This window comes from Chrysochloris asiatica, unplaced genomic scaffold, assembly GCF_000296735.1.
Source record: "Chrysochloris asiatica unplaced genomic scaffold, ChrAsi1.0 scaffold00007, whole genome shotgun sequence".
Lineage (NCBI taxonomy): Eukaryota > Metazoa > Chordata > Mammalia > Afrosoricida > Chrysochloridae > Chrysochloris > Chrysochloris asiatica.
The window spans coordinates 36,369,507-36,389,577 of record NW_006408525.1 but is presented as its reverse complement, the minus strand read 5'-3'; the positions used below and the strand labels follow the sequence as shown (position 1 = coordinate 36,389,577).

Sequence of the window (20,071 nt, the reverse complement as noted above, 5' to 3'; positions counted from 1 at the left end):
AGGCCTCAACCGTACCCACAAGGCACACCACTCTCCTAAAGCCTAACCTGAAGGCAGTCCATTCTAGCTGCTCAGGTCGACTCTCCCATTTAAGTGCCCGGAGGCATCCCACTCTGCAAGACGTCTCCTGCCCAAAGTCACTCAACTATACTTGTCTCCTGCTCTGGCTCGTGGTTCTGCTGCTGCTGCTCCTCTGTCCCTCTTCCAGTGTCACAGCTTTCTGTCCCTGGGTCTAGGAGGTTCCATGTGCAGGGATCTCGGGGTCCACAGGACATGCTCCACATCTGACTTTTCTTTGATGGTAGGAGCTCCCTCATTCCTGCTTATGAGATGGCTCATTTTACACCCATTCAAGTCCCAGGTTTTTACAATCAGTTAACGCTGTCCACCACTCACATTTGGATCATAGATTCCTGTCAGCGTCTTCAGCGTCTTCTCCGATCTTCTCTTACACAGACCCATCAGGGCAAAAAATATTGTTTGCTGGGAGTTCACAAAGATTAGGGCTAGAAAAGCCATTAATACATGTGATATAATACAGGTTCCTCCCAAGCAAAGCCAGTTCTGTTTGGCCACCTGGCAAACACAGCCATGCTTGGGGATGGCAGTGAGTGTACATGTGTCTGATTTTTTTTTCCTTTTAGTAAGTGAACTGGTTGTATAAATGTAACAACTTTAAACCAGCTTCCCGCAGACGAGTGATGTGTGGTCTCTGTACAAGACTGGAGCTCCACAACTCAGCAAGCAACCCGATCAGCTAGTGTCTGGGAAGGCACAAACATTGGAACAGCCAGCACTGTTTGGTCACTGCCTCTGTTTCCCTTTGCTTAGCTACTTCCAAGCTCATCTTTGTTCCTCCGAGAAAATTAATCCAGCCCTTTTGAGGGAAAGAGCAGAGGCCAACTATACTTCTCAATCATAGCATAGTTTTCATTAATTTACTGTATTAACATCCCTCATGATGACTTTACTGAGGGCAATCATCAAAGAAAAAGAATTTGTTTTAAAGGCATACAGGAGAAAAGAATTCACTAGGAAATTGTCCTTTCCTTCTCTGTTTTCCGTTTTCCACTTTCTGCACTGAAAATTTGACTTCTCTTCTACAGTGTATTAACTTTGAAAATAATACAACTAGTTAGATTTTTGTGGGATGGATTTTCTTTCTTTGAAAATAAAATACCATGTAACTATGGATATACAAAAATAATCAAAGTTTGTAAGAAAACGAAGTGAATGCAGAGTTGCTCTTATGTCTTTGGGCCTCTCTAATTATTGAACTTTCTCATCGAATGAACTCCATGACACTTATAACAGTACTGTCTAGACAAGTGTTGTTACAAGAGCATGACCTTCTGTTCAGTTCAGGATTTTAACATTGATTTTGTGGAAAATTGAACCAGAAAACTTTTTTTTTTTTTTTAAAGAAAAAAGAGGTTTTGGGTTTTTTTTTAGTGAGGAATTTGTCTTGGTTAAAACAAATTGGTTAAAAAGGGACTTGGTTAAAAGGGACGATTCTTAAACAGTTTTAAGGAGGAGACTTACACTCTGAAAAAGGAGCTCTGATAGCGCAGTGGTTACGAATCGAATCGGGCTGCGAACCGCAAGGTTAGCAGTTCGAAACTACCAGCTGTTCCGCAGGAGAAAGATGAGGCTTTCTGCTCCCATAAAGATTTACAGCCTAGGAAACCCTTTTCAGGGTTCCTATGGGTAAGAACCAACTCAAAGCCACATAACAACAACACTCTGAAAGGAGTCCTGGTGTGGTGCTGTGGGTTAATGCGCCAGACTGCAAAGTCGGTTGAACTGCAAGGTCAGTCTTCAAGCTCACCAGGGTCGCTATGGGTTGGAATCAACTCGATGGCACTTAACAACAACAACACTCTGAAAGTTTCCATCACCCTGGTTAATTCTCATCTCAGTGATTTATTTATGGTTCCTTTCCTCCAAAGTGATCTGCCTATCTCTTTAAATCCATGCGCAGCCCTTTTTTATGTGTATAGTTCTCAGTATTCAGGAGCATCCTCTGCTTAATTCTGCCTTGACAGGTCCAGTCTAGATTGTAGGAACCTGGATTTCGCTTCGCTGCTCAGTTTTCCTAGCAGCGCCAGTAGCCAACCATCCCCCATTCAGAAAAGAGGCTTCCATTCATGCGCTCCACTCTCCCTCCCTCCCGGCCTTGCGTCTTCAGCGAGTTGCTGTTGCTCAGCATGTCGGAGGACTGGAAGAGGCTCCATCAATGAATGAACTAATGAATGAACAGAAGCAGCCGTGTAGGGTGCAGTTTGGCAAGAGGCTGGCGTTCATTTCCTTTTTGTGGGCTGCCATACAAGCAGGTGCTTTTCCTACTGCGTGACAGTACACTGCCTTCAACGTGCTCCCCTCCATCCTCCACCTATGCCGTCTCCTTCAGTCCCCACCATGTTTGTTGGTCACATTTTCTGTCATATGCAGAATATATTTGAGGAGACACTCTTAAATTCAGTCCCATCTCTGTTATTTACATGCAGTTTCTTCTTTTACATGCTATTAAAATTCTTCCACTTTTTTTTTTTTTTTTTTTTCCCCTTTGCGTTCTTCTCCTAACTTTCTGGAACTCTGTTCTTTGCAGTATTTTCCCCAACTGTTCTGTCATTATTATTTCTTACCTACATATAAAGTCTTAGGAGTCTTGGTGTGGCGCCTTAGGATAAGCACTGGATCTCAAGGTCGATAGTTCAAGTTCACCAGCTGCTCTTCGGAAACGCAGGATTGACATGAGTCAGAACTGACTCAACCGCACTTAACAACAACAACAATGTCTTATGTAGTCTTCAGAAACCAAGAAAGCCCAAATAATTGCCTTCTTAATCCTTTACGTGGTTTTCCTGCATAATGACCCAGATTTGGAGTAGGTGGGCGACAGCCAGCATGTAGCCTCTTGAAATTGATGTACACATTAAAGATCTCTGTGCCTTTCATCTATGGAGCAAATTTTTTTCACCATGGAAGGATAAAAACTGCGAAAGAATAAAGAAAAATGAAAGGTCCTTTCAGATATGAAAGTTTACCAACTGCCTCTCCACACATATTCACCAGCCATACCCAAAATGAAACCAGTTGTGGTTGAGCCTGCATGTGTTGCAAAGTAGAATTGCACTCCATGGGTTTTCAAGGCTGTGACCTTTAAGAAGCAGAGCACTAGCACTTTCTTCCAAGTGTTCGAGATTCGAACTGCCAACCTTTTGATTTAATAGTCACTCACTTAACCATTTGTGCTACGTACGGCATCCTCACCACATATTCCCCTGAAATCCCACTGCCATCCAGCCCGTTCCAACTCATAACGACTCTGTATAGTTTCCAAGGCTGTAACTATGTACAGAAGTAAATAGCCTAACCTGTCTCCCAAGGAGTGGCTGGTGGGTTTGAACTGCTGGCCTTTTAGTTAGCAGCCCAGTACGTAGTCCACAATACCACCTTGGCTTCTTGCTCATCACCCATAATCACCTATTTTACAAACAATGCTGGCTTCTCTTACTTTCTAGCACTTTAGTTCCAGGTACCTGTTGTTATTGCTGTTAAGTGCCGTCAAGTTGGTTTCTACTCATAGCGACCCTGTACAGGGTTTCCAGGGAGCAGCTGGTTGGCTTGAACTGCCAACCTTGCGATTAGCAGTCCAGTTCTTATCATACAGCACCACACCAGGACCCCGAGTACCTAGAAGGCAGTACATTGTGCACACCGACCAGTATGGTAACACTGGGACTTCCTGAATAGTAAGTCTCCTGCTGCTGAAGGCTGGGAACATTTGCAAATCTAGTTTTATGATCTCACGTCAAGCTGAAATTTTTGTGTGTGGCCTTTGAGTACATTCACTCAGATAATATAGACTACAGTGCCAGAGGATCAGTGTTGTCTTCGGGGAACTCCATTAGGGAGAAGGTCAAGTCTGTACAGACTTCAGTGTCCAATGAAAGCAGTAAATGCGTTTTGCATGGAGTGAGAATAAGATGGCAAGAGAAGAAAGTATTGCATTCCAGATAAAACCATAAAAGGAAATGATCTTTTAAAAGCCTATAAATACTTCATCTAGCCCAAACCAGCTTCTCAACTCTTCCATTTAAATTTCATGATTCCAAGCCCCCTTTATAGTGCTGCTCTGAGGCATGGAAGGATTTGGTCTGGTAACCAAGAATGAAACATTGGGATGAGTTCTTTTCTATCAACAGTGTTCCCAACTATTCTTCTCTTGGTCCAAGAGTGTCCATGAGTATGCCTTAGTGGCCATCACATCCCTAAATGATATTTCATCTGAAGAGCTCCAATGCCATTTTGAAAGTAATTTTGCCCCTTTCTAAAACTTCGGTGATGTGCCTGAGTCAGGAACCCCTTGAAGTGGCAGCTTGCTGAGGAAGTTAAGTCCCCCAAGGAACTGTGGATTGGCACAGTGGCAGTAGCAGTGGGCTCAAGCATAACAACCATTGTGAGGCTGCTGCCGAACCTGACAGAGTTTTGTTCTGTTGTACACAGGGTCGCTCTGAGTCGGAACCGACTCAACAGCACCTAACAACAACGTCCAGTAATGGTACTCTCTTTAAAATGTTCCTTCTTTTAGTTAAAGTCAACTAAAATTAAGAGAAATTTGGGGAAATTCTGAGACTTCTATAAAGATAATACAATTTCCCTAGAAATCTTTGATGTATTTACTTATTTTGCTTGTTTGTTTGTTATTGGCTTTGAATTTTTTTCTGCTTACTGAAAAAGTAGATGTTGGTTGCAAAATCCCAGCATTATTGCTGAAAGTAACAGTCACATAACCGCCTTCCCTCCCTTCCTTGAAAATACGTTGCTGCCTGTTCCTCCCTTTTGTTCCTTTGCATATACTAATTTTTTTTTTCTTTTACAAAATGAGATCACCTTGTTTTATGCCTTAGTTTTTAAGTGACGTTTTAGTATACATTGGATGTTGTTGTTCAGTGCCTTTGAGTTGCTTCCAGCTCATAGTGAACCCTGTATAGGGTTTCTGAGAAGCAACTGGTGAGTTTGAACCACTGACCTTGTGATTCAAATTGACCTTGTGTTCCGGTGCTTATTTATCCCACCTCCTATGCTGAGAATTGGGGTTGTTTGCAGGCTTTTGAGGGACCAGTAATGTAGTAATGAATGCCATCATTCATGAATCTTTGTCCATTTGTTCTAACCTAAGAATTCACACCAATTGTTGAGTTCTGAGCAAGGTCTTAAGAGCACTTAGGAATCAACCTAAGCCAGTGTATCACATATTATAATTTAAATTGTGGAGTAAATCAGTGTATTTTAAAGGTACTAGGAATCCTGGTTTGGCGTTGTAGGATAAGCACTGGACTGCTTGCTAACCATAGGGTCAGCAATTCTAACCCACAGCTACTCCTGGAAACCCCATACAAGATCACTACGAGTTGAAAGTAACTCAGTAGCACTTAACAAAAGTGTCTACAACAGGGTAATCTAGGAACGGAACACAAGTAGCCCACTGCTTAAGCACTGAGCTTCTAACTGAAAGGTCAGAGGTTTGAAAGCACCACATAGCTCTGTGGGGAGAAGCCCTTGGCGATCTGCTCCTGTCAAGATCACAGCCTAGGAGACCTTAGAGGTTGGTATGAGCTGGAGCTGGCTCAAGGACACACAACAGTGACAACGATAATTTAGGAGGAAATCCTTGGGCGGTACTAATAGTTAACACAGTTGGCTGCTGGGGGTTCAAGTCCACCCAGAGATGCCTTGGAGAAAAGGCTTGGCAATCCACTGCTGAAAAATCAGCCCTTGACAACCCTATAGAGCACAGTTGTACTGTGACACACATAAGTAACCAGGAGTCAAAATGGACTCAAAGAACTAGAATGTAGGGTCATTAGGCATTTACAGAAAGCGCTGTGAAGTTTTTTAATGAATAATTCTTTCCCCAGTTTATCTTTTAAGTAACTGTCATACTTTGGATTTGTTTGAAGCAGAACACATTAGACGCAAACACATGTATGTTCTCTGCTCTCAGAGGCCATGGGACACGGTGAGAACCAAAGCCTGTTCCCAGTGAGTGAGGCTTCTCTCTACCACCTTCCCCAACTGATTCATCTTCAACTTCCACTCCACTAGAAACACTTACTTACAGATGTTGTTAATATTCATGAGTATTTTGATGCAGTTGGGTCATAAGCATGAACTACAGAGTGAGACACACAGCCTTGGTTGAGCCCCACTTCCACCATTGAATAGCTGTGTGACCTGGGGCATACAACTTGACCTTTCTTTGCCTTCTTTTTTTTTTTTTTTTTAATCTGTAACTGTAAAATGGGGATAAGAATGCCTCATGTGGTTGTATGAAGGTTAAGAAGTGAATAGATGAATTATTATGTTATTAAATGCTTAGAAGAATGCCTGGTAATCTTAAGTACAGTAGAGACACTATTGGTTTTATCACCTCAGTGTTGGGTCATGTCTGTATGTCCATCAATGGAATGTTGTGTTTGCCTTGGATCATAATTTTGAACCAAGGTATTCCCAAACTTCCTGAGATTAAGAAACACTTGGGTGATAGGAAATATTAGCAAGGATGAGGAGAAATTAGAACCTCACATATTGCTGGTGGGAGTCCTGGTGTGGCACTGTACGGTAAGCAAGGTGGGCATATCAACAGTATTGCTGATGGGATTATAAAATGGTACATCCACTTTGGAAAATTGTCTTGTAGCTCCTCAAAAGATTGAGCATAAATATGTCCAATAGAATTGAAAACATGTCCACATAAAAACTTGTACTAGAAACAAATGTCCATTAACTGACAAACAGTTCAACAAAATATGGCACATCTAAGCAATAGACGATCATTTGCCTCTGAAAAGGAATGAAGTATTGATGCATACTAAAACATGGAGGACCCTTGAAAATAGTAAATGAAAGAAGCCAGACACAAAAGGCCACAGATGTATAATTCCATTTATATGAAATGTCCTGAGTAGACAGAGCTATAGAGACAGGTGGTTGCTTAGAGAGGAGTGGAGAAGATGGAAATGGGGTGTGATTCCTGATGGGTTCTTTTTAGGGTGCTGAAAATATTCTCCAATTAGACTTTCTGGTGATGGATGTACAATTCTATGACTATACTGTTGTTAGGTACCATCAAGTTGGTTCCAACTCATAGCATCCCTGCATAGGGTTTCTGAGAGCAGCTGGTGGATTTGAACTCCTGACCTTGCAGTTACCAGTGTTTATACTACATTGCCACACCAGAGCTCATGAGTATACTAAATAATACAAACAAACAAGCAAAACAAATCCACTGCCAGGGGATCGATTCTGACTCATAGCAACCCCATCTAGGGTTTTCTGAAACTATAAATCTTTATGGGAGTTAACAACACCGTCTTTCTCCCATGGAGCCACTGGTGGATTTGAACCTCCTACCTTATGGTTAGCAGTCCAGTTCTGATCGTACAATGCTCCCAGGTCTTCTTTTAGCAACACCAGGGCGCCTTACTAAATGATGATGTTGTTGTGTGCCGTTGATACAGCTTTGACTCGTAGCAACCCTGTATAGTGTTTCTGAGGCTGTAAATCTTTGCGGGAGCAGAAAGCTTCACCTTTTTCCCACAGACTGGTGAGCTCGAACTGCTAACTTTATGTTTTCAGTCAGTGCTTATCCTATGGAGCCACTACATGCCCTATTAAATGATGCAGTATGCTTTAAATGACAGACAATTATATGATCATGTAACTAAAGAGGTTTTTAAAAAGGAAAACAGTTGATCAATTCCTGGGTCCGGGCAGGCGGACCTCAGCAAACTTAAGGAATGTAAATTATCAGGAGAGGATCCTGGAACGTGTCTTTTTTATAAGCACATCAGATGAGCCATCATTAAGTAGGTTTTAGAAATACACTGTTATAAAGTGTATTCCTTTTTTATTTTACATGATAAATGAGTATATTGTCATCGAGTTATCCCCTGAGTCATGAAGACTGGGCGCACAACAGAATGAAACACTGCCTGTTTCTGTGCCATCTTCAGGACTGGCTGCAAATCCAGAACACTGTTACCCAGAGGGTTTCCATTGGCTAGACTTTTGGTCTTACTTTTCCTAGTCAATATTAGTTTAGAAACTCTGCTGAAATCTATTTAGCATCATAGCAACATACAAGTCTCCACTGACAGATGATGGTGGTGGTGTGCCGTGGAGTCAGTTCCGACTCAGAGTGACCCCACATAGGGTTTCTGAAGCTGTAAGTCTTTACGGGAGCAGAACGCCTCATCTTTCTCCCACGGAACAGCTGGTAGTTTCGAACTGGTGACCTTGAGGTTAGCAGGCCGACTTGTAACCACTATGCTACCAGAGCTCCTTACTGAATCATTACTGTCTCTATAAACTAGCGTGGTGGTGGTGGTGTGCCACAGAGTTGGTTCCAACTCATAGCAACAACTTTGTGTAGGGTTTCCGAGGTTGTAAATCTTTATGAGAGCAGAATGCCTTGTCTTTATCCCACCAAGGTGGTGGTAGATTTGAACTCCTGGCCTTGTGGGTGGCAGCCCAACTTGTAACTCCCGTGCTACCAGGGCTCCTTATAAACTGATGTGGTGGTGGTTGTGTGCCATCGCGTCACTTCAGATTCATAGCAACCCTGTATAGGGTTTCTGAGGAGTGGCTGGTGAGCTTGAACTGCCAACCTTGCAGTTCAAACCTACTTTGCGGTCGGTCCAGCGCATTAACCAGGACCCAAGACTAATACCCTTTAGCTTTCAGTTTTCACTGTAGGCTGGCTCCTCTGGGAAGATAGTATCCTTTGATGACAATAATGATGGCCTACACAGGGTTGCTAACAACAAAGTGAGCAGTGCACATTCTTCTAGAACTTTGGCCACTCCGTGCTCTGAAGCACAGATGCCCTAGAAAGCCTTCGGCTCATCTCCCATGGCTGTTTCTCTGCCATCGTCATTCCTCCCTTCTTTCTTCTTGCAGGTGTGCAAGTCTGCAGCACCACCCAGAAACTGACTATGACCCTTTCTCTTTAAGAGTTTGGCTTGCTTACATTTAGTTTTGTACTCGTGTTTCTTATTGCCATGGCAACCCTAATCAATCACTGGACTAAAAATAGCTGTTTCATTTTTCCAAAGGATGTCTGTACTGAATTGAGAATTCAGCTCTGCCGTGCATTTTGCATGGGCTGCGTACGTTTCCCGACATTGACCCTGGGAGTGCTTGTGTCTGGAAATTATCCCTGCAGAGGCCCAGGCACCTCACTTGTCTTTCCTGGCATTCTTCTTCCCCACTGTGCATTCCCCCCATCACTTTCCAAGATGCAAGTACGCGTGTTTCAGCCTTCCACCGAGAATCTTCACTTCTCTGTACATTCAGTCTTAGAGGCTGCAGATTTCACAGGTGCTGCATGAGCTATTTGCAATGAGGGGTCTGTTCAGGTGTATTCCATTGGGTTTGGAGGGCACATTGAAGACACTCAGATACTAGATACAAAGGAAGCTGGTCAGGTCAGGGAGCATAGATACAAAGGAAGCTGGTCAGGTCAGGGAGCAGATGGGAGTAACAGCACTCAGAAGGGGTCGTACAGTGTCTTTGGTTTTAGAAGATCTAAGCTGGAAAATAAAAGATGAGAGGGGAGTGGAGCTTCTGCCTGATTCTCTTCCTTTCTTCACCACACTGCTACTATTTCTAGGGACTTGGGGAGCAAAAAAAAAAAAAAAAAAAAAATACTCTGGATATAGTAAAGTGAATATGTGTTAAAATACTCACTCTCTTTTGTTTTCCCTGCCTTTAGCCTAAAAGAAAGAAAGAAAAAATTTTCATGACAAAGATGATTTTGGGTCTAGAGTGAGCCCTGGGAGCTAGGAGAGTTCGGAAAGGGCTGGAATGACTGGCTGGTGCCACCAGGTTCCCTGGACAGGGCACGTCCTGGTCATCACATACCCCTTCATCACATGCCCCTTCAGTCCCTGCCTTGACTCTCCACCCACGAACACAGTCACTCTGTAAGCAGAGTCATCCGCGTGGCCCTCTGAGTACCACTGAGTCAATTCAGATTCATAGCAACCTTGTAGAGGGTTTCCAAGGAGTGCCTGGTGGGTTTGAACCACAGACCTTGGATGAGCAGTCCAGTGCTTATCCTACAGCACCACACCAGGATTGATTTTAGATGTACTTTCCCTAGTTTCTTACCTTCACTGGGCCTTCTCTGGATTTTGTAATATGTTGAGGGAGCCAGAGGGTCTAAAGTCTTTCCATCTGGGAAAGGAAAAGGTCATGGAGATCCTGGTGGTGGCCTTGGTTCATTGCAGGGAATACACGGTGGGGATGGGTAGAGGCAAAGCTAAGAGCAGAGATGAGGGACAAAGGAGGTGCCCAGTCCTTTAGGAAACGGGGAACAGTGAGAGCAGAACGTGTTGCCGTGTGGCTTGCTCACCCGCACCCTGCCATGGGAACAACCAGGCTTGTCTCACACCTGTTGCCCCCACTCTAGTGCTCCTTCTAAGAATTGCCCCCACAGCCCCCAGTGCATCCTTACACATAGTAGAAGAAGCCCCTCAACCTACCGCAGCTTCATTTTGTCCTCCATATTTCCTATGAGGAGTTTCATGAGGTGAGGTGGCTGCATAGGATAAACACTGGACCGTGAACAGCGATTTGAGCCCGCGAGCCAATCCGCAGAAGAAGGATGAGGCTTTCTGCTCCCACAAAGATTCACAAGCCTCAGCAACCTTATACTGGGTCACTATGAGTCAGAACCAACTCAATGCCACTTAACAAAAACATGTCTCAAATACCTGTTCCACCAGACAAATTTCATTGAAACCTCACCCCGCCACTCTGAGGCTCTCATTGTCTCTAGCTTACAGATAGGGAAACTGATGCTGAAAAGGATTGAGGGATTTGCTCAAAGAGAAAAGAGGTTGGGCTTTGAACAAGTGTTTCACGCCAAAGCCTGTATTCTTTCTACTGAACTATTGCCTCCCTGTGGGCTAGCAGGCACGCTGCTTCATTGAGATACCAGCATAATGACATACTTACTAATTGTTAGGTGCCACTGAGTTGGTTCAGACTCATAGTGACAACTGTGAGTGCCATGTACCAGCCTCCCAGTTGTTACATTTGAGCCCTTTGCTACAGCCACTGTTGACATCCATCTTGTTGAGCATCTTTTGTTGGTGACCCTCTACTTTATGAAGCATGAAGTCCTTCTCCAGGGACTGGTCTTTCTTGATAACATGTTCCAAGGAGTTGAAACTGTCTCAACATCCTCACTTTCTAAGGAACATTCTGACTGTACTTCTTCCAACACAGACTTGTTCATTCTTCTGACATTCTGTGGTATATAGTCAGTATTCTTTGCCAACACCATAATTGAAAGGTATCAATTCTTTGTCAGTCTTCCATATTCATTATCCAGATTTCACATGCATACGAGGCAATTGAAAATATATTGACTTGGGTCAGACACATCTTAGCCCTCCAAGTGACATCTTTGTTGTTGTGTTTTTTAACACTTTTAAGAAGTCTTTTGTAGCAGACTTGCCCAATGCAATACACTGTTGAATTTCTTGACTACTGCTTCCATGAGCATTGATTGTGGAGATCCAAGTAAAATGAAATTCTTGACAACTTCCAACATTTTCTCTGTTTATCATGATGTTGTTTACTGGTCCGGTTGCAAGGATTTTTATTTTTTTTATGTTGAGCTGTAATCTATACTGAAGGCTGTAGTCTTTGATCTTAATCAAAAAGTGTTTCCAGTCTTACCAGCTTTCAGCAAGCAAGACTGTGCTATCTGCACATCACTGGTTGTTACAGAGTCTTTGGTCCTCGAGCCATGTTCTTCCTCATGTAGCCCAGCTTCTCTGATGATTTTCTGTCTACCACTGGTATGTTGGACTTTCCTTCATTTTGTTTTGGACCAAATGAGACTTTAACTTTTAAGTGTTCCTGACTGAGCGTTGGTGTAGGAAGGAGTCTTCTGAATCCCTTATATATCTTCCTGCTGTCTCTCTTCTCAGAGTATGTTCAAGTATGTTTATATAGGATTCTCAACGTTTTCTCTGCTGCCACATTCCTGGCAGATTCCCCCTACCTAGTGGGATGTGTCCAGATCTTTTGGGGATAGTGGATAGTTTGAGAAAGTCCAGGGCTGGGGAGGTGTAGGACTCTCTTCTCCAGAATATTTCAGAAAGACTAAATTAGATAGTGGAGTCCTGATGTGGTGCTTTATAAAAACACTGGACTGCTAACCACAAGGTTGGTGGTTCAAACTGACGATCTGCCCCTAGGAAACCCTATACAGGGTTGCTATGAGTTGGAAGCGCCTTGACAACATTACACAAGTCAGATAACATGTTCATGTGTGACACAAACAATCTCAAAGCAGATTTCAATAACACTGAACAAAAGGAGATGCTTTGACACTTGAATAATTAGAGTGGCTATGGTGTATGACATTCTCAAGTTCCTAATGTTGTGGTTAAGTGCCGTCGAGTCGGTTCTGACCCACAGCGACCTTGTATAGGGTTTCCGAGGAGCCGCTGGTGAGCTTGAACCACCGACCTTCCAGTCGGCTTTGCAGTCTGGCGCATTAACCCACAGCACCACACCAGGACTCCAGAAATATTATACTACCTGCAAACATAGGATAATCATTATAATAAGATTTGGGAAGGAAATTTCAGATTGAGAGAGCTGTGAAAAAAAAACCCAAAAGCCTGACAGGGAAGTATTCAAGGAACCAGAGTGCCTTCTGTGAATGACTCTTGGGATGAGCTAGAAGAATATTAGAGTCAGATGTGGGAGACTTCGTCACATCCTTCCCTCAAGGAAACCAAGTCAGCAGGACTTGGCATTGGTTGGATGTGATGGGTAAGGAAGAACATTCCAAGTTCTGGTTGGACATTTGAAGTGTGATATAGCCTTCAGGACCCTTGTTGTGCATGTGCTGTGGGCACAGGAGAACAGTTGAGGTCAGAGATGTGAATTTGGGAAGCAGTCTCAAAAAAATGGTCCTGGAAAGGAAAGAAGATGAGGTCTCCAAGGGACAGGGTTTGGAGCAATAAGAGAAGAGGATTGAGGATGGAAGCTTAGGATCCATCTCATTGAAGGAGTTGGGAAAAGAAGAGAAACCTGGGTAGGAGGAATTAGTCATGCCAATCTGTGTGTAAAAGTTTACAGGGTGAGGATGGGGAAGTGATGCTGGCTTGGTCATTCTTTGATAACTAGTCATACTGAGCAGAGGTGGGAGGTGACAAAGCAGAGTCAGCAAGGATTGACTACTCTTTGAATAAGTTTGACAGGAAAGAAATGCAATTGATTGCAGATGGAAGAAGAAACATAATCAAGAGAACTTTTTGCTTAGTTGCTTTTTTGAAGAATAGGAGAGTTGTTACTGTATGGTTAGTCTGTGTATAGTTTTCACTGTATGTTTAGCAGAAGATGTAAATAATCAATGAAACAAGATGCCAGAGAAGAGTCTTATGAATACTGGTGCACACCTTCTATGTGCACCATCGTGAGGGTGACCTGAATAAGCTCACTGAACTCAACACCCCTTCAGGATAGAGAAGAGTTATTTTTGTTCTGTAAAGGGGAAATGGAGGCTAGACATGGTGAAATTATTTGCCTGTGTCAGTACGTCTCAGCTTTGAGTCCAGGTCTTTTGACTCCAACGTCTCAGTTCTTTTCATTATGTTGTTTCACACTGAAATAAAGAAGGGAATGTTTTTCTTTGGTTCCCGGAGATTAATAAGCATAAAGAAATAAGCAGATTTTCAATGGTGGAAAGGGAAGTAGTAGGTGTTTCTAACCTGTAGTCTGTGTCCTTCTCATTAAATTCAGAATCAGAATTATTAACTGAGTGGGAATAAGGGTGAAGCCAGACATGAAGTCTTCAGAGGAAAAGAATTTCGGAGGTTAGCTATAGTATGGAGTTCACCAGGGAGAAATAAAACACCTTGCTTAACCCTTAGGCCTCCTCCAAGGTGATCGGGTCTGAGTTTTACTTAATTCAGCCTATATGGGGAATTCTGGTATGGCACAATAGGATAAGCACTGGACTGCTAACCAAAATGTCAGTGGTTCACTCGGCAACCTAAGACAGAGCCATTGCCATGCTACAATGAGTTTCGATGACGGGTAAGACTGAGGAATCCGCACTGACCGCCTAAGACAGGCAGCGTCCCTTAAACAAACAATAAATAAGGGGGAATCTGATGCAGACCGTGCAGACCCGGTCAGGAGGTCAAGACCCTGTGGGCCCAAGTGTTGTTGACCGTCCAAACCATAGGCTCTGAGGATCAGACTTTAGCCACCTAGTAGACATAGCAAACTGTCCCTCATCTGATTATTCAGTAATGCTTGTTAGTAATCTCATACATGAGCCCTGGATATCCACAGACAAATGTAAAAACCTTCCCTAAAAGCCGAGACTGTAAATTCCATAAAGGCAAGTTCCCCCCCAAAAGAAAAAAAAAAGCTAAAGAGGATAGAGAGAAACACTGTTAACTGATGATATATGGAGGGGATAATAATCAATGTAATGAAACAAGCTATATGAATGTTTGAATGTGAAGCTGATGATGTGCCCTGTAAACTTTCTCTCAATCCAAAATAAAAACATTTAAAAAAAAAAAAAAGGTCAGTGGTTCAAACCCCATAGTCACTCCTCAGAAACCTTATACAGGGTTGCTATGACTCGTAACCAAATTGACAGCGCTTCACAAGCCTATATGGAGAGACTTAACTCAGGATGGGAATCTAGCTGGAAAGATTTTAGTAACAGCTCTTAATATGCCCATATCTGCAACTACTTCACTGTGTCATCTTGTGATGGTTGTACACTCTCGGGCTCCTACAGCCAACAATCAAAAATCCCAAAAGGATTATTAGTCCCAAACCACCATCTACAGGGGAAGATGCTGACCGGCTTGGAGTTCACTTGTCTGGCCCCAGTTCGTGATCCGCCTTGCCAAGCCAGGTGCACTCTAGCCTGGGTTGCCATTCAGATATGAAAATAGCTTAAGTCTTCAACTCGAAAAATAACAACATCTGCTCATTTACATGGGAGTTTTACATTTCATATTTGGGTTTAATGTCCAAATGTTAAAATTCATTTCCTTGGCCTAGTTAAGTGGTTTAGAACAGGGCTTCAATAAGATTCATTGAGGATCTTGTAAAACGGTAAATTCTAACTCAGTATGTCTGGGGTGGAAAGGCAAATTCTCAGCAGGGGGTCAACCCAGAATGAACCAGTTCAAAGCCCTGGTTTAGATTTCAACCTGTAAAAATGCCCAGGGGAGTTCAGTCTAACACACAGAGGCTCAACTCCCCACCCCGGGTCAGCGCCACTCTTCTCCCTTCTGGTACTGTTCACTGAGCGGGTTGGCCCTCATATGAATAGAGATGGAGGTTATAAAGCAGTTCAGTCACTTGATCTAGAGGCTTGCCATTTTAAAGGGATCTCTAATCAAGTGCCACTGTGAGTTCGAACCGACTCACCACACTGAACAGCAAGTCAAGTGCATCTCACCAAGTTCACCATCAATCAAGAGCGCCGCCCCGGGACTGGGAGCTGCTCAAGTCTTCCAAGGTCTCCTCCCTTGGGACTTCCTGGAACTGACTGAGGGCAGCAGTTACTGGGTGAGAGGTTTGCCAGGAGACAGCAAAGAAGGTGTTAATGAATAATCGCAGAGCCTCATTCTCCATAAAGGCAATTACTGCGATTGATTGTTTCCCTGTTTCCTTAGTCACGGTTCGGATTGCTTGTTTCGCTCAGATTAAGACAGATGAACGCTGAATGCACGCAGGCATGTGATGTCAGGAGAATTATTGATGGTATGTCCAAGGCCTCAGCCCTCTCCTACCCATGGGGTCTCAGCTGGGCTCAAAGGGAAGCAGAGTCAGCGTGAGATGAAGCAAAAGTGGTGAGGGTGGGCATTTGTGGGCTTTGGGATGTTTACACACCTATGCTTCCTCGCCCTGCAATGCATGGTGTTAATATAACAGGTTTCCCACCTGACTGGGCAACCACATCATCTCGAACGCTTGTTAAGCACAGGATGCTCAGCGCCACCTCCAGAGTTCCTACTTCAGTGGGTCTGGGTTGGGCCTGAGAATGAGCATTTCCGGATGATGATGGCAGCCTGTGGATCCCACTGTGAGCACCACAGGAGCTGGGATTAAGAGCAAGGCGATTCTAACCTATTAGGGCCTTCATTCCTGGCTCTACTACTTACTTGCTGTATCATCCAATTTACTGAACTTATCTGTGCCTCATTTCCTCATCTGTAAAGTAGGGATCGTTGAAAGAAATAAATGGGTTAGAACTTGAAGTCACTTACAGCTGTGCCCTGTGATTAGAGGGCATGCCTGTGAGTGCTGGGTCGATACATGAAGACCACAGCCTTTTGGAACTATGATCATGTTAGCCCAAGTCCTGATTGCCCCAATACCTACAGCTCTAGGAGGAGTTGCCAGATCATTGTACCAATTAGTCTTCAGTCTCATCTCTGGTGGCTGAGAAAGTTAATGCTCAGCTCAATGCAAGAAGGAGGGAAGTTAAATCAAGACCTATCAGAAGCTCTTGTCAAGTTACTCTGAACCTTTCATCTATTGACTGTGCCGAATGTCGTTCAGTGAAATCAGACCCTCATTGTGTTACATTTGGGGTCTCTCTCCCTTGGGTGGGAAAAAAGAGGGGCAACATTTTACGGCAATCTCATGTGCAACCACATACTGATCCCTGCTATTGTTGTTGTTGTTGTTAGGTGCCATTGAGTCAGTGCTGGCTCATAGTGACCTTATGCACGATAGAACAAAACACTCCCTGGTCCTGGGATCCACCTCACAATTGTTGCTACGCCTGAGCCCATTGATGCTGCCACTGTGCCACTTCATCTCATTGGGGGTCTTCCTCTTTTTCTCTGACCCTCCAATTTACCAAACATGATGTCATTCTTCAGTGCCTGGTTCCTCCTTATAGTGTGTCCGAAGTATGAGAAACGAAGTCTGGTCATCCTGACTTCCAAGGAACACTCTGGCTGCACTTCTTCCAACACAAATCTGTTCTTTTGGCAGTCCATGGCACTTTCAACATTCTCCTCCAACACCATAACTCAAATGCATCGATTCTTCTACTGTCTTCCTTATTCACTGGCCAACTTTTGCATGCATATGAGGATATTGAAAATACAATGGTTTGGGTCTGGCACACCTTAGTCCTCAAACTGACACCTTCGCTCTTGACTGCTTTAAAGAAGGGGTCTTGTTCATCAGATTTGCCTAATGCAGTATGTTGTTTGATTTCTTGACTGCTATTTCCATGAGTGTTGATTGTTGATCTGAGCAAAATGAAGTCTTTAACAATTTCTATCTTTTCTCTATTTATATGGATGTTGTTTATTGGTCCAGTGGTGAGGATTTTTGTTTTCTTTTTTTTATGTTGAGATGCAACCCATACTTAAGGCTGTGGTCTTTGATCTTCATCAGTTAAGTATTTTAAGTCCTCCTCACTTTCAGCAAGCAAGGTTGTATCATCTGCATATCACAGGTTGTTAATGCGTCTTCATCCAATCCTGATGCTGCCCTTTGAAATGTTCTACTCATCCCTTGTACCTCCTCACTTCTTCCATTTGCTTTAGCATCTCTATGCTGGAGAGCAAGTTTCAGAGTCTCTTCTCACATCCATTTTGGTCTTTTCCTTCTTTCTTGTTTTCTTAAGGACCTTTTGTTTTCTTCCTGTATGATGTTCTTGATGTCATCCCACAACTCTTCTGGTCTTCGGTCTTTAGTGTCTAATGCATCAAATCTGTTCTTTAAATCATCTCTAAATTCATGTGGGATATACTCAAGGTCATATTTTGGCTCTCATGGACTTGTTGTAATTTTCTTCTGCTTCAGCCTGCATTTCCATATGAGCAATTGATGGTCTGTTCCACAGTCTGCTCAAGGCCTTATTTTGGCTGATGAATGGGGCTTTTCCACTGTCTCTTTTCACAGATACAGTCTATTTGATTTGTGTGTATTCCATCTGATCTGATGAGGTCCACGTGTCTTTTATTTGTTTTAAAAGGTATTTGCAATAAACAAGTCATCGGTCTTGGAAAATTCTATCATGTGATTGCCAGCATCATTTCTAGCTCCACGGCCATGTTTTCCAACTACTGATCCTTCCTCTTTTTTTTCAACCTTTGTATTCCAATCGCCAGTAATTTTTAATACATCTTGATTGTATATTGGATCTATTTCAGACTGAAGAAGTTGGCAGAATTCTTCAATTTCATCATCATTGGCTTTTGTGGTTGGTGCATAGATTTGAATAATAGTGGTATTAACTGGTTTTCCTTGTAGGCATATGGATATTATTGTATCACAGACAGCGTTGTACTTCATAACTGATCTTGATATGTTCTTTTTGATGATGACTACGACACCATTCCTCTTCAATTTGTCATTCTTGGCATAGTAAACCATGCAATTGTCAGATTCAAAATGGCCAATACCAGTCCATTTCAGTTTACTCTAATGCCTAGGATTTTGATTGTTCATATGTTCCATTTCATTTTGACAATTTCCAGGTTTCCTAGATTCATATTTCTTACATTCCATGTTCTGATTATTATTGGATGTTTACAGCTGTTTCTCTTCATTTTGAGTTGTGCCCCATCAGCAAATGAAAGTCCTGAGGGTTTTACTCCATTTGCGTCATCACAGTCAACTCTACTTTGAGGAGGCAGCTCTTCCTCAGTCATATTTTGAGTGTCTTCCAACCTGAGGGGCTCGTCCTCCATCACTATGTCTGAATTATGTTTTTGATGTCATCCCATCCATTCATCATGTTTCAGTATTCAATAATCTGGTGATGACATTGTTCCACTGCCACTCATAAGGCTTTCAGTGATTAAATATTCAGAATTAGTCCGTATCGCCTTCTTCCTAGTCTGTCTTTGTCCGGAAGCTTATCTGAAACCTGTCCACCATGGGTGACCCTGCTGGTATTTAAAATACCTGTGGTATAGCTGCCAGAATCGCAGCAACTCACAAGCCACCACAGTATGACAGACTGACAGATGAGTGGTGGGACCCCTGCCATTACTGAATGCTTGCTCTGTGTCCCAGGATATACCTTCTACATATATGCTTTTATTGAATCCTCACACTGTCCTAATAGATCATTATTGCCCATGTTTTGATTTTACTGGGGTTTAGAGAAATTAAATGAGTTATCACTATCAAATGAGAACCCAAAATTGACAGGTAGGTCTGTCTGCCTTCAAAATTCATAATCCGAAAACTCAAATGTGTGGCGCTATGGGCTAATGCATCAGACTGCAAAGTCATTGGAACTGCAAAGTTGGTGGCTCCTTGGAAACCCTATACAGGGTCACTATGGGTCAGAATCGACTCAACAACACTTAACAACAACAACTTTGTGTGTGAGCCCTGGTGTGGCATTGTAGGATAAGCACTGGACTACTAACTGCATGATCAGCAGTCCAAACCCACCAGCCGCTCTGAAACTCTATATAGGTCACTGAGTCAGAATCAACTCGATAGCACACAACAATTTCATGTGTGTGTATATATATATATATCGATATAAAGGTTATAGGGCAGGGGTCCCAGGTGCTCCCCAAAGTAAACACCCCAGAACTGGAACTGGTACTGTTTACAAATTCGCTTTATTGAAGTTGTTTCAGTGGTGGAAGGATTCACAGAACATACTCATTTTTAGAAATGTCCCCTTCAGTCACTTGCCTCCCATTGTTGGTTATTCTGACTTGATATCTGGAAGGAAGTCCGCTCAAGTTCCCCCAGGTAGCTTTGCTTGTCTGAATTTGAATATTGACTTAGTATCATAGGTTTCCGCTCTTGACCAGTGCTCTACACCAAATGGTCAGCAGAGCATGCAGAGGCAATATTGACTATGAGAAGAATGACAATGCTCAGCTAATGAGAGTGTGCTTTTTCCTTCCTAGTGTTCTTTCCTGCCGAAATTCTCCATTCATATAGAAACCAAGTACGAAGACAACAAAGGAATCAACAACAGTGTGAGTAACCCCCTGAGTGTACCCTG

At 43.0% G+C, this 20,071-nt stretch overlaps 1 protein-coding gene across 2 annotated transcripts in view; it reads left to right on the top strand.

The window, feature by feature from the left end:
• Window positions 1-20,071, top strand: part of PITPNC1 (phosphatidylinositol transfer protein, cytoplasmic 1) — a 366,383-nt gene that overhangs the window by 235,406 nt on the left and 110,906 nt on the right. For both annotated transcript variants that reach the window (XM_006833590.1, XM_006833591.1), the window contains one exon: window positions 19,974-20,045. In XM_006833590.1, the coding sequence (XP_006833653.1) occupies window positions 19,974-20,045 (72 nt within the window). The remainder of the gene's footprint in view (window positions 1-19,973; window positions 20,046-20,071) is intronic.